This window comes from Hyaena hyaena, unplaced genomic scaffold (assembly GCF_003009895.1).
Source record: "Hyaena hyaena isolate Hyena2069 unplaced genomic scaffold, ASM300989v1 scaffold_3, whole genome shotgun sequence".
Taxonomy (NCBI): Eukaryota; Metazoa; Chordata; class Mammalia; order Carnivora; family Hyaenidae; genus Hyaena; species Hyaena hyaena.
In genome coordinates, this window is record NW_024080635.1 from 5,718,911 (window position 1) to 5,733,248 (window position 14,338).

General features: G+C 60.8%; 1 protein-coding gene across 4 annotated transcripts in view; it reads left to right on the forward strand.

Annotated features, from left to right (window-relative positions):
• The window catches only part of AHDC1 (AT-hook DNA binding motif containing 1), a 64,109-nt gene that overhangs the window by 40,901 nt on the left and 8,870 nt on the right, over positions 1-14,338 (forward strand). For 3 of the 4 annotated variants that reach the window (XM_039232169.1, XM_039232164.1, XM_039232159.1), the window contains exons 3-6: positions 2,182-2,360; positions 7,550-7,661; positions 7,805-7,842; positions 8,233-13,149. In XM_039232169.1, the coding sequence (XP_039088100.1) occupies positions 8,307-13,106 (4,800 nt within the window). In that variant the 5' untranslated portion in view covers positions 2,182-2,360; positions 7,550-7,661; positions 7,805-7,842; positions 8,233-8,306 and the 3' untranslated portion in view covers positions 13,107-13,149. Of the gene's footprint in view, positions 1-2,181; positions 2,361-7,549; positions 7,662-7,774; positions 7,843-8,232; positions 13,150-14,338 lie in introns of all 4 variants that reach the window. The other variant, XM_039232178.1, reaches the window with a different exon arrangement.

Sequence of the window (14,338 nt, forward strand, 5' to 3'; positions counted from 1 at the left end):
GGGGAGCTGGCATTTATCAGTTGGGGAGTATCAGGTTGTGGAGGGGCTGGGAGCAGCTTTGCTCCTTAGGTCCCCCCAGCCCGCAGGGCCAGGCAGACCCCATGCAGACTCCCACCCCCCCCACACCATATGTAGAAGAACAGGGCCAAGATGAGCTGAGCTGTGGGGGCCTGGATGGGGGGCAGTCAGTCCACCCCCACTGGAGGGCTCTGGGGCCACCCAGATTTCCATCTTTTCCGGCCTCCTGGGCCTCTGGAGAGCTGCAGCGGGGGGGTGGGGGGGGACTCCCAGAGGGCTTGGGAGCTGCCGGGCTGCATTTCTGTGCCCACCCAACCACGGGGAAAGGGGTGGGGGGATCAGAGGAGAGAGGCTCTGGCAGGTTGGAATTCTCCTTCTCTGCCTGTGGATAAATTGTCCCTAATCCAGGCTTGGGGAGTTGTCTGGCTCCTACAGAGAGAGAGAGAGAGAAAGAGAGAAGGCAGGAGATAGGAGGGAGGAGGGAAGCAGGCACACAAACACAGTGACACAGACACACACTGTTTCACAAAGGGTCTCGCATGCAGCGCACATGCACACAGACACGCACTGAGGAGTCACACAAAGGTACCGCACCAGCACCGAGGCACTGTTGTGCTGACAGGCACACCGTGGCACACAGAGCCTCGCACACATGTTGACACTGACACATAGCTATCTTGGCACACCCACACAGTGATGCGGCACACGGACCTGCTGACACACACAGGCACACAGTGATGAGGTTACACAACACGCGCGCGAGTGGACACACGCACCAGCGTGTAGCCACCCACAGCACAGCAGACCCACGGGGACACCACGACCAGACACACAGTCACACTGTGACCCCGAAAACCCAGAAAAAGGCAGAGGTAGGAGGGAGGTAACACTGATCCACAGTGACACCGGTGCCCGCAGTCACAGGCCTCGAGATTGGAAACCTGCAGGGACAGCAGAGGATCAGCCGCACGCCTCCCGCCCCCCCCACCCCCACACACACATCCAGAGAGCTCTGAGACAGGCAGAAGCCGGTTCCGCTCCTGACACAGCGCGATGCAGAGAGCCAGGCAGAGCCTGTGCGCGCGCGCACACACACACACACACACACACAGGCACACTCAAACCCGACCACAGCTGGGGTCAGGGTGCTTGCACAAAGGCGACACACATTTCTGTGTCCTCATAGCGTGCAAACAGGCTCAGCTGGACACATACACAAAGCTGAAGAGAGCCAGATCCACAGTCACACGTATAAGTGAAGATACAGAACCCAGGTACACATCAGCCTGACACACACACACGGCTGACCACATACCTCAGCAAACCCAGGGGCCTATGGGTATACACTCTTCAACACCTATGTGCACACACAGACATTTAGAAACACACAGAGGCCAAGTAGACCCAGGAGCCCACATGCAGGTGTATTTACCCAGACAGCTGAACATTCACAAACGTTCATTTATACAGGCACGATCTCTACCACACATACAAATTCCCAGGCAACCAGAACCTGTGAGCAGTCCATGAGGCCTGGTTCCCAGACCCCCTCTGGGCTCCAGTACAGACCTCGGGGAGGCAGACGAATGGGCAGGAAGCAGGAGGGTGGTGAGAAGGGCCATGGTTATTAAAGAAAACAAGAGACATAACCAGTTGCTGATGGGAGAGGAGTACACGCCAGCTGCATATACACCCTGTGTGGAAATCTGCATTCACCATCGCTTTGAGCAGCAATTCTCACACCTGCATTATAAGTAAGCTGTTAGCATACACAGTTTCCCCAAAGCGTTCCTCCCCGTTAGTAAGATCTCCCCATTTTGTAGATGAGAAAACCAAAAGCCAGAGAGGTGAATTGACTTGCCCATGATCACACAGTGAGGGTTGAACCAAGGACTGACTCTCAAAGGTCAGGATCTTTCCACCGTAACGTGCATGTTCATGTTCATGTTCACACATGCGCGTACCTGCATATACAAAGATAACTGCTTCCCAGTAGCTACCTGGGGTTTCAAGAGACGGGTTTGCAGCTCCCCGGTGAAGTGAGGTTGTACCTGGTTTCATTTTTTGCAGGCGTGGACCCCATCTGGGATCGCCTCCCGGTCCCTCGAGCTGCCTCAGCCCATAACTGTGCTCAACCCTGGGGTGTTGTGTTTGCTTCCGCAGATGGGAGCGTGCCTACCTGTCTACCCATTGGCCTGGACCCCAGAGCCTGCCCAGCTAAGTGCGTGCAGAGGGCCCCGGTTTCGGGGCAACTCTCAGGCCGCCGCAGGGACTACCCTGGAATCACTGGCGAAGACAGGCCTTTCCTGCTGAGTCGGACCTTGTCTACACAGCCTGCTCAGGTAACAGTGTACAGGGAAGCCAGGTCTTTGCCTGGGCCGTCACCAGGAAGTGAAGATCAGGGGGACTTGTTTCGCAGTTTTAGCAGGAATCCACCCCCGCCCCTCCCAGCTTAGGCCAAAAAGAGGCCCTTGGTAGAATCGAACTGTATTAACCCAACTTACTCAAAACTCCCCCATTATTCAGAAATGGGAGCTGAGGCCCATGGATATACAGCAAGTCCTGCCTCTAGTCTGGGGACTCTTCCGGCACTTTGTTGACATGAGAAACTGGGAAGAGAAAGGGGTTGTGACAGTGACCCGAACTCAGGGCAGAGATGGAAACCAGAGTGCCTGAGGTGTGCAGCTGAACCTCCCCTGCCCCCTCCCCCACAACCTCCACTGGAGTTTGTGGAAACAGAGCTGGGAGGCCAAGGTGAGGTGCTGGGAGGCCCGGGTAGTTCAGGTATGCTGGGGTACCCTCATAAGATAAGGTGGGGTGGGGGGTGCTACCCGCCTCCCCGTCCCTGGCCTGGATTGGCCCACCCAGGCTCTAGAACCACAGAGGCCAGGTGGGGCTGCCCTGCCCTGAAGAGGCAACTCCCTGAACTGACACACGAAGCCTCAGCCTCGGGGCTCCAGGAAGCTCCCTAGAGCCCAGCCTGCCTGGGGACTCCACCCAACTTCCAAAAGAGCATTCCTGGGGCCTGAGGTCTGGGGGTGGGGCCTCCTGGGATGGTTAGGGTGGGAGGTGTGGCTGTGGGAGCATGCAGGGCTGTGTGTACCCCACTGTAAATGCCCAGGGCATCTCGTGTGCCAGCACTCAGGTTGTGTGCAAACAGGTGTGTGTAGGGCTCTGCCCTTAGGTACGCAGGGTTCTGTATCCGGGAGTTAACCAAGCGGACTGGGCTGAGGGACATTCAGGGGCTGGGCATGCACTACATACGAGTGGTGAGTGTGCTGGGTTCAGAGTGTGTACTGGGTAGGTGTGGGAACACTGGAGTGTTGTGTGGAGCACGCTGCATGGTGTCTGGGTGCCGGGTGCTGGGGTACAGTGGAGAGGTGTATAGACAAGAGTCTGACACACCGAGGTAATAATGTGGGCACGCCTGGATTGGATGGTGTGGACTGTACATGCAGGGTCTCTCCGCATGTCACCGGGGAAACTTGTGTTCAGGGTTCCGGGTGCACACTTGAGGGTGGTGTGTGCATGTGGCTCCGTTTGTGCTTTGGAGGTGGGCTGGGCAGGCCTTCAGCTGAGCCGGGCTCAGCAGTGCCCAGCCTTGTGGCCAAATCGCTGAAGTCACTTCCTTTCCAGCAGCAACTTTCCAAGAGGAGGAGTTCTTCAGACCTGGGCGGGGAGGGGGGGGTGAAACAAGGAGCTCTCAGGGGAAGGAGGTGGGCGGGGGTGAGAGGCTGTGGGGAGGGCCTAGTGGGGCTGGAGGAGGGGAGTCCTCCGGGAGACAGAAGGAAAGACCAGGACAGGAGTCTGGAAGGGCCAAGGGCAGGAGGGGATGGGGGTGGAGCGGGCCGGAAAGCACAGTCCCTGGGTGACCTCGGAGGGAGGAAGGGAGGGCCGCCCGGCAGGGTGACCCTCAGGTTCAGCCAGAGCTGGCGGTGGTGCCCACAACACCTGGCACCCAGGGCAGGGGGCTGGCAGGGGGCGGAGTCTAGGGAAGACCTGCTTGCCAGGTGCCCTGCTCTGGGCAGGAAGAGGGTGGGCGAGGGCTGCACAAAGGAGCTCTGTGTGGCTGGGGGTAGGGTGGGGTGGGGTGTGCTATACCGTGGGGGGGGGGGACTGATGACTCCAGGAGGCCAGGCGGGACTTGCTTCCCCTTGGGGGCATCAGTGGCTCTAAGGGGACACCTAGTGGCAAGGGAGGGTAGTGCATTTGGATGACTGAGGTGGGAGGGGGTAGATTAGAAGTCAAAAATGGGAACTGGTGATGAGGATTGGGACTGTTGGAACAGGCTGCAGGGGAGGGGGCTCACTCTCTGGACAGTGAAGAAGTTTGCATCAAAGGAGCTCAACAAACCTAAATTCAGCCTCCAGCCCTTCCATGTCCTGGCTGTTTATCTTCAAGGGCATTACTTAACCTCTCTGTGTCTTTATTTAAGTGCCAAATAAGTGACAGCTGCCATTATTATTTTCATCATTGTTCTTTTTAGTAGGATTTGGGGCTGGAGTCTGGTTGGAAGAGACTCTGGACACTGTTGGGTAGGTGGGAGGGGGCTGAAGGAGATTGAGAGGGGGGCTGCAGATCCTGGGGGATAAAGGCCCCAAGGGAGGTGATGGGGAAGGGCTCACAGAAGTAGTAATAGCCCCTTTGATGCAGTGTTTTCCCTCTGAGGACATCCCTGGGCCTTCAGTCCAGGCTGGGAGGGAAATGGTGCGTGTGTGGTAGGGAGGAGAGTGCCGGCTGGAGAGAGGGTCATGAGGCCGGAAGTGAGAGCTGGGGCTGGCAGCCTGGCTCCCCTGGGGAGGCTGTGGGTGGGGGAGGGGGAGGCGGGCTGGGGAAGGGGTGGGGTGGTCACAGCCGCAGCAGCAGCCGGGGAGGGTGGGGCTGGGGACTCAAGGATGTGGGCTGGCGCTTCCCGGCACTGTGCACAGCAGGTTGGGGCCCCCAGCCCCCTCCCAGCCAGTTGGTGTCCCCATGGGCAGGCTCAGACACACTGACCCAGAAGCAGACTGTCAGACAGAAGGACCCTTTTGACTCTGTTCACAGACACGGGATAGGTGGTGCCCTTGGGAGGGGTCCAAGAAAATGGCTGCCTGGGTGTGGTGAGGAGGGGAGCCAGCTGCTTCTCTCAGATCCTGGAAGCTGCAGGAGAGAGAGAGAGAGAGAGAGAGAGAGAGAGAGAGAGCAGTGGACAGAGTCAGGAGGTCTGGCAGGAGGACATGCCCAAAGGTCTCCACGGGTGGGTGGAACAGAAGCAACCAGTGGAAAGGAGGTTTTCTCTTCTGCCAAGATCACACCCTTGGGCCCCTAGTGGGAGGTCTCCAGAGCAGGGAGGCTTGGTGAGCCCCACCCTCAGGAAGGGAGACATCTCAAAGACTCTCAGGAGCCACGGGTCAACCATACCACCGTTGGAAATAGGACTCAGAGATTCCAGAGTCTGAGCCCCTTCCCTCCTTTGTGAGGCTGTTACCTTGTGAGGTTGTTAGCCACAGTCCTTCCTGCAAGACCAACGGTTGAGGGAGCCTGGCCTGGGAGGGGCCAGCCCACAGTCTACCACCAGGCCTGGGAGAGAGCAGGACCCTGCATGATGGAGTAGGCAGGGCAGCGAGCAGCAGCCGGGGCCTGGGAACTGCAAAGAGAAAAGGGAAAGCAGACAGAGGGATGTTTTCTGTCAGGATGAGCAATAGAAGGGCTCTCTCCGTGCTATTTTGTGGCCTCGGGCAAAGTCCCTTTCCCTCTTTGGATCTCAGTTTCCTCATCTGTAAAATGGGCAGAGTACAGGGTGGCACTAGAACAGTGTACCCCTGGGGGAGCTGATTAAAAATACAGATTCCCAGATGTCCCTTCCGATCCGTGAGTCAGACTCCCCTGGACCAGGGCCTGGGTATCTGGAATGTTACACAGCTCCCCAGGCCCAGGGTTTGGAAGCCAAATGGCTTGGCGATTTTAAGGTTCCTCCCAGCCTTAAATTAGACCACAGCTCTAGAAGAAGGAGTGGCTGAAGGAAAGTTGCAGGAGCTTTGGAGGGGAAGGAGACTTCAGACTTAGGGCAGAATTAGGAATCCTGCCACTTATGCAGCTATGTGACTTCAGGCAAGTTCCACAACCACCCCTCTGAGCCTGCCTCCTCTGTAACACGGGGATCGTGGGTTGCCGGGAAGATTCCGTGGGTCATATGTGTGGAAGTGCTTTGTAGATTGCAAATCGCTGCCCACCGCAAGGGAGTGAAAGAATGTTCCTTTCCACACCATCCTGTCCCTGAGCCGGCTCTGTAGTCTTCCTGTGGGATGACAGCACTGGGCAGGGTGGCAGCTGGGAGGGGCCTACATGTGGCTGTGGGGGGTCGACCCGTGGGATCAGGTCAGAGCCAAACACTAAGGAGTGATTGGGGTCCATCTTTTAAGACCCTTCCCATGGTCAGGGCTCTGAGTCCCCAGGCTCCCTTGGGAGGCAGACATGCCTGGATTTAAATCCCAGCTCTGCCCTGACCAGCTCAGGGAGTCAATCAGTAAATATTTACGTAGCATCCAAAGACCCAGCCCTGGGGTCCGGGGATACAGTGGTAAACAAGACGGATGTAGTCCCTGCCCGTGAAGGGCCCACGCTCTGAGGGGGGAGACACACCAAAAAGCCAGTTATACAAGTAATAGTTTGCAGTTGCAGTAAATACTGTGAAGGGGGAAGTAGAGGCGACTCTTGAGAGTAGATAGCAGGGACCGGACTGTGGCCAGAGGTGCATGGGGCCAGCGGAGGGTCAGAGAGGGTCTCTGACAGAGGTGAGAGAGGGGTCAGACAATGTCCCTTTCCACATTCTTGTCTCTCGCCCTCCCTCCATGCCCTTCTTGGGTTCCACTTTGGATCTAGAGTGGAGTGAGAGAGAACCACATGGGAAAAGGCAGGGCCCACTGCTCTGTGCACCTCGTTCATTCCTTCATAAGAAGTAGGAAATATTTTTTGAAGTGTGCCCATGGGCCGGGGGCCGATCCGGGTGTTGGACCTGGAAGCACCTTCGTGGTTCTCACCGCCTCCCAGGAGATGGTTTCCCCATCTGTAAACGTGGGGATGGTAATCACACTGAGCTCAGGTTTGCAGGGGGGCTTGGATGAGATCATCCACAAAAAGTGCTCATTAGCCCATCATCTGGCCACAGAGAAAGTGTCCCCAGAGTGTGAGCTTTTGTTGTTGTTGACTCCCTGGCATGACTGTTAAACCTCTGACCGGAGGCACTCTTCGCTTTTTCTTTGCAGCTCTTATCCCAGTAATAATTAAATCAGTTCTGATTATGTGATCACTGTTTGTCTGCCCGGTCTTTGTGCAAAGTAGGCACTCCATAAATAATGAGTAAATGTGAATGAATGACGTGACTTCATCTCTGAGCCTCCATTTCTTCATCTGCAAAATGGGGCTATTAATAGCCCCTACCTCGCAGGATTTGTGTGAAGAATTAAATGACACGATGCCTGGACAGCTTCCAGCCCAGCGCCTGGCGCGCAGTAGGTGCTCACTAAACCTGAGCTGCGGTGGTCCTTTCCAGGCGCTGTCCACGCCCCGAGGCCTGGGCTCAGGCCGAAGCTGCTCCCCAGCACCCCCAGCTGACAGCCAGCAACCGGCAGAGCCCCCAGGCACGGGGGCCCTCTCTCTCCCAGGTCAGCCGGGCATGTGCCCTTGGAGGGAGCGCCGAGGGAGCCGGGGGGCGGTGTGGAGGGGAGACCGGGCCAGCGGGCAGTGGTCGGGCTGTGGCCGCCAGACCCCCATTCAGATCCCCTTTTGCCTGTCTTGTCGCCCACAGAGATCTCCGGTGTGACAGCCCAGGCGGCAGAGCCGAGGGTGAGTGGCCAGGCTTCTCCCGGAGCCTTGGGGACGAGGGCAAGAGGGAAGAGGCCATGCCCTTGATAGGATTAACTGGCCCTCTCCTTAAGTTTGATCTGGAGTGGCCACCCCAGCCTGCCGATGGGCCTCCCTCTCGAAGGCAGACATCCCCTTCTCCTGAGCCCATAGCCAAGGTCTAACAGTGGGTGAGCTGTTGTTAATTAGTAGAAGTGGGGCCCCTGAGGGGTTCATGGTGCATGGGGTAGTTTGGGAGAGGCTGGGAGTCAACAAGGACACGGGGCTTGAGGGGACGCATGGCACAGGCGCGGGGGCTCACTGAGGGTGTGGGAAGCTGAAGAAGGTCTTGGACATTCCGGTGAGGGCTCTCTTGCCTGTCCTGCCCGGCAGGTCTTGGTCCCGGCTTCTCGCACCCTCATGTCAGCCCCGGCCCCGCCCGGCGGCCCGCGGAGGACAAGGTCAGGATGCGTGTGAAGCCCCAGGGCCTGGTGGTGACTTCCAGTGCCGTGTGCAGCTCTCCTGACTACCTCCGGGAGCCCAAGTACTACCCCGGCGGCCCCCCTACCCCACGGCCCTTGCTTCCCACCCGGCCCCCCGCCAGCCCACCTGACAAGGCCTTCGCCCACACCTTCTCCGAAAACCCACGCCCGCCCCCACGCCGGGACCCCAGCACCCGGCGCCCACCAGTCCTTGCCAAGGGGGACGACCCGCTGCCCCCAAGGGCAGCCCGTCCCATCTCGCAGGCCCGCTGCCCCATACCCGCCGGAGACGGCAACAGCTCCCGACGTCGCTGGGACAACGGGCGGGTGAACCTGCGGCCAGTGGTGCAGCTGATTGACATCATGAAGGACCTGACGCGGCTCTCCCAGGACCTGCAGCACAGCGGCGTGCACCTGGACTGTGGCGGCCTCCGACTCAGCCGCCCACCTGCCCCGCCTCCTGGCGACCTTCAGTACAGCTTCTTCTCCTCACCCAGCCTGGCCAACAGCATCCGCAGCCCTGAGGAGCGGGCCACCCCCCATGCTAAGTCTGAGAGGCCCAGCCACCCGCTGTATGAGCCTGAGCCCGAGCCGAGGGACAGCCCCCAGCCTGGCCAAGGCCACAGTCCCGGAGCCACGGCCGCGGCCACCGGTCTGCCCCCGGAGCCCGAGCCAGACGGCCCCGATTACTCGGAACTAGCTGACGCCGACATCCTTAGCGAGCTGGCCTCCCTTACTTGCCCCGAGGCCCAGCTGCTGGAGGCCCAGGCCCTTGAGCCGCCATCTCCTGAGCCAGAGCCTCAGCTCCTGGACTCCCAGCCCCGCTTCCTGGACCCACAGGCTCTAGAGCCGCTCGGGGAAGCTTTGGAGCTGCCGCCCCTGCAGCCACTTGCTGACCCCCTGGGGCTGCCAGGCCTGGCTCTCCAGGCCCTAGACACCCTGCCCGACTCCCTGGAGTCGCAGCTGCTTGACCCTCAGGCACTTGACCCCCTGCCCAAGTTGCTTGATGTCCCTGGCCGCCGTCTGGAGCCTCAGCAGCCCCTGGGGCCCTGCCCACTGGCCGAGCCCTTGCGCCTGGACTTGTGCTCACCCCATGGCCCCCACGGGCCTGAGGGGCACCCCAAGTACGCCTTGCGGCGCACTGATAGGCCAAAGATCCTGTGTCGCCGGCGGAAAGCTGGGCGGGGACGCAAGGCAGACGCCGGACCGGAGGGCCGCCTGCTGCCCCTGCCTATGCCCACAGGGCTGGCAGCTGCCCTGGCCGAGCCCCCGCCACCACCCCCTCCACCGCCTCCTGCCCTGCCAGGCCCAGGCCCAGTCCCAGAGCTGGAGCCAGAATCCTCCCAGACTCCAGTGGCCCCTGCCCGCAAAGGCAAGTGCCGGGGTGTGCGGCGCATGGTGGTGAAGATGGCCAAAATCCCGGTATCGCTGGGGCGGCGGAACAAGACCACATACAAGGTGTCGTCCTTGAGCAGCAGCCTCAGCGTGGAGGGCAAGGAGCTGGGCCTGCGCGTGTCAGCAGAGCCCACCCCGCTGCTGAAGATGAAGAACAACGGACGGAACGTGGTGGTGGTCTTCCCGCCCGGGGAGATGCCCATTATTCTCAAGCGTAAGCGCGGCCGCCCTCCCAAGAACCTGTTGCTGGGCCCTGGCAAGCCCAAGGAGCCAGCGGTGGTGGCGGCCGAGGCGGCCACTGTGGCGGCCGCCACCATGGCCATGCCAGAGGTGAAGAAGCGGCGGCGGCGGAAGCAGAAGCTGGCCTCTCCCCAGCCGTCCTACGCAGCAGACGCCAATGATAGTAAGGCCGAGTACTCTGACGTCCTCGCCAAGCTGGCCTTCCTGAACCGCCAGAGCCAGTGCGCTGGGCGGTGCTCACCCCCCCGCTGCTGGACACCCAGCGAGCCCGAGTCGGTACACCAGGCACCCGACACCCAGAGCATCTCCCACTTCCTGCACCGGGTGCAGGGCTTCCGGCGGCGTGGTGGTAAAGCAGGCGGTTTTGGTGGCCGGGGTGGGGGCCACGCAGCCAAGGCAGCCCGGTGCTCCTTCAGTGACTTCTTTGAGGGCATCGGCAAGAAAAAGAAAGTGGTGGCGGTGACAGCTGCTGGCGTGGGGGGTCCCAGCCTTGCTGAACTGGGACACCCACGTAAACGGGGCCGGGGGGAGGTGGATGCCATGACTGGGAAGCCCAAGCGCAAGAGGCGGTCCCGGAAGAATGGGACTCTGTTCCCGGAACAGGTGCCTAGCGGCCCAGGCTTCGGGGAGGCAGGTGCCGAGTGGGCTGGGGACAAGGGCGGTGGCTGGGCCCCTCACCATGGACACCCAGGTGGGCAAGCCGGCCGAAACTGTGGGTTCCAGGGGACCGAGGCCCAGGCCTTTGCCTCCACTGGGCTAGAGAGCGGGACTTCGGGCCGCGGCAGCTACTACAGCACAGGGGCCCCTGCGGGCCAGACCGAGCTCAGCCAGGAGCGCCAAAACCTCTTCACCGGCTATTTTCGCTCCCTGCTCGATTCGGATGACTCCTCCGACCTCTTAGACTTTGCCCTCTCAGCCTCTCGCCCCGAGTCCCGGAAGGCATCAGGCACCTACGCAGGGCCCCCCACCAGCACCCTGCCTTCCCAGCGGGGCCTGGCCACCTTCCCCAGCCGGGGAGCCAAGGCCAGCCCAGTGGCCGTGGGCAGCAGCGGGGCTGGTGCAGACCCCTCCTTCCAGCCGGTCCTGCCCTCTCGCCAGACCTTCCCGCCAGGCCGGGCAGCGAGCTATGGGATAACTCCGGCCACTTCCGACTGCCGGGCAGCTGAGACCTTCCCGAAACTGGCGCCCCCACCCTCAGCCGTGGCCCGCTCACCTACCACCCACCCGCCCACCAACACCTACCCACCCCAATATGGCGGCTATGGGGCTGGACAAAGCGTTTTTGCCCCAGCTAAGCCCTTTACGGGCCAGGACTGTGCTAACAGCAAGGACTGCAGCTTCGCCTACGGCAGCGGCAACAGCCTGCCTGCCTCTCCCAGCAGCGCCCACAGCGCCGGCTACGCCCCACCGCCTACTGGGGGCCCCTGCCTGCCACCCAGCAAGGCCTCCTTCTTCAACAGCTCTGAGGGGGCCCCCTTCTCTGGTTCAGCCCCCACACCCCTGCGCTGTGACAGCCGGGCCAGCACCGTCTCCCCCGGCGGCTACATGGTACCCAAGGGCACCACCGCCTCTGCCACTTCCGCTGCCTCTGCCGCCTCCTCCTCCTCCTCCTCCTTCCAGCCCTCGCCTGAAAACTGTCGGCAGTTTGCGGGGGCTTCTCAGTGGCCTTTCCGGCAGGGCTACGGAGGCCTGGACTGGGCCTCGGAGGCCTTCAGTCAGCTCTACAATCCCGGTTTCGACTGCCACGTCAGCGAGCCCAACGTGATCCTGGACATCTCCAACTACACGCCCCAGAAGGTGAAGCAGCAGACAGCCGTGTCTGAGACCTTCTCCGAATCATCCTCCGACAGCACCCAGTTCAATCAGCCGGCCGGCGGCGGTTTTCGGCGTGCCAACAGCGAGGCCTCGAGCAGTGAGGGCCAGTCGAGCCTGTCCAGCCTGGAGAAACTAATGATGGACTGGAACGAGGCGTCCTCTGCCCCCGGCTACAACTGGAACCAGAGCGTCCTCTTCCAGAGCAGCTCCAAGCCGGGCCGTGGACGGCGGAAGAAGGTGGACCTGTTCGAGGCCTCACACCTGGGCTTTCCGTCCTCCGCCTCGGCCACTGCCTCAGGCTACCCATCCAAACGGAGCACCGGGCCCCGGCAACCACGGGGCGGACGGGGCGGTGGGGCCTGCTCGGCCAAGAAGGAGCGAGGCGGTGCCGCAGCCAAAGCCAAGTTCATCCCCAAGCCGCAGCCAGTCAACCCCCTGTTCCAGGACAGCCCAGATCTTGGCCTGGACTACTATAGCGGAGACAGCAGCATGTCGCCCCTGCCGTCCCAGTCGAGGGCCTTTGGTGTGGGTGAGCGAGACCCTTGTGACTTCATGGGGCCCTACTCCATGAACCCGTCCACCCCTTCTGACGGCACCTTTGGCCAAGGCTTCCACTGCGACTCGCCCAGCCTGGGTGCGCCCGAGCTAGACGGCAAGCATTTCCCGCCGCTGGCCCACCCGCCCACGGTGTTTGATGCTGGCCTGCAGAAGGCGTACTCCCCGACCTGCTCACCCACGCTGGGCTTCAAGGAGGAGCTGCGGCCGCCACCCACAAAGCTGGCTGCCTGCGAGCCCCTCAAGCACGGGCTCCAGGGGGCCAGCCTGGGCCACGCAGCTGCGGCCCAGGCCCATCTTAGCTGTCGGGACCTGCCGCTGGGCCAGCCCCACTATGACTCCCCCAGCTGCAAGGGCACAGCTTACTGGTACCCGCCAGGCTCAGCCGCCCGCAGCCCGCCCTATGAAGGGAAGGTGGGTACGGGGCTGCTGGCTGACTTCCTGGGCAGGACGGAGGCCGCGTGCCTCAGTGCCCCACACCTGGCTAGCCCACCGGCCACGCCCAAGGCCGAAAAGGAGCCACTGGAGATGGCCCGGCCGCCTGGCCCACCCCGTGGCCCTGCTGCTGCCGCTGCTGGCTATGGCTGCCCGCTCCTTAGTGACTTGACCCTGTCCCCTGTGCCGAGGGACTCGCTGCTGCCCCTGCAGGATACCGCCTACAGGTATCCAGGCTTTATGCCGCAGGCGCATCCCGGCCTGGGTGGGGGCCCCAAGAGCGGCTTCCTGGGGCCCATGGCGGAACCTCACCCTGAGGACACATTCACCGTCACCTCCCTGTAGTGCCAACTGAAGTGCCGACTGGACCTCGAGGTTTTGTTCCTGGGTGAGTCTGGGGACGCGGGTGGAGTGGGTGGAAGCCGGGAGGGAGGGGCGGCGCTGGGGAGGATGAGGACATTAGAGCTTAGACTAGGGGAAGAGGAACAGCGATGAGCAGGCAGGATTTAAGGACAAGACCAGGGACCTGATACTAGGAAGTTGGGATTCAGGAAGGAGTCTGGGATTAGACGTTGGGGACGGTCTTCAGGAAGGGATGGGGTGCTTGGGTGGGGAAGCCGGCATGAGGCTGGGACGTTCAGTTATTGAAACGGTTGGAGAACCCTAGACTGGACGCGGCCATCTGGTTTGGTTCCATCAGATGTTTATCTTCCTTGTCCATGCCAGGTCCTAGGCAGACACCGGCCGAGTCCCAGGAAATAAATAGCTACCACTCGACCTCTCCCAAGGGAGGGCCATCTTGCATGGCCCTGTGGGAGATGAGTGAAAGGTAAACCAGGGTGATAATTAACTGCCAGGGCCCATCCAGGGTACGGACCCTGCCAGCCTCCCTCATATCTCCGTGAGCTTCGTTTAGTCCGAGACGCCGTCTGGCAAGGGCCAGGCTGAGGGTGTGGTCACTATGTCTTGGTCACACTCTGCTAGGGCTTTACAGAATGGCCGGAAGTATCTTCCCTGGTCTCTCAGGGTGCACCCAAAGATTATCTTTCCATATCTCTGACCTGAGGTGGGCCTGGGGTGCTCAGAGGTAGGCGGGAGGGGAACCCAGAAGTGGAGAAGGGTTGCTGGGATCCTGCTGTGCCTGACAACCTGCACCCAGTGGGTCTGTCCCCAAGCAGGAGATTTCCTGCCTGGAAGAAACTGTCCCTTTCCTGAAGCCCAGTGCCTTTCCAAGAGTTCTGTTCAATTTTGCTAGATGTTTAGGCACTGTGTCCTCATTAGGTGGAGTCCAAAGTTTTAGTATTCTTAAGATTTTGTTTAAGAAAAGGAAAATAAAAGAGGGGAAAGTGCCTCTAAAATGGTAAAAGGAGACAAGGTTGGAGGAATCGTTTCCCTTGAGGCACCGCTGGCTCCAGAAATCCAGCCACAACTGGCCCATCAGATCCCACTATTCGGGCAACAGACTTGTCACAAAACTGGCTCAGATGTGGTAGGTGCTGGGGGAGGGGGCTGGGGGCCTGTCTGAGCCCTTCACCCTCCACCCTCCACCTCTGCTGCCACCACAGCCTCCTGGAGGA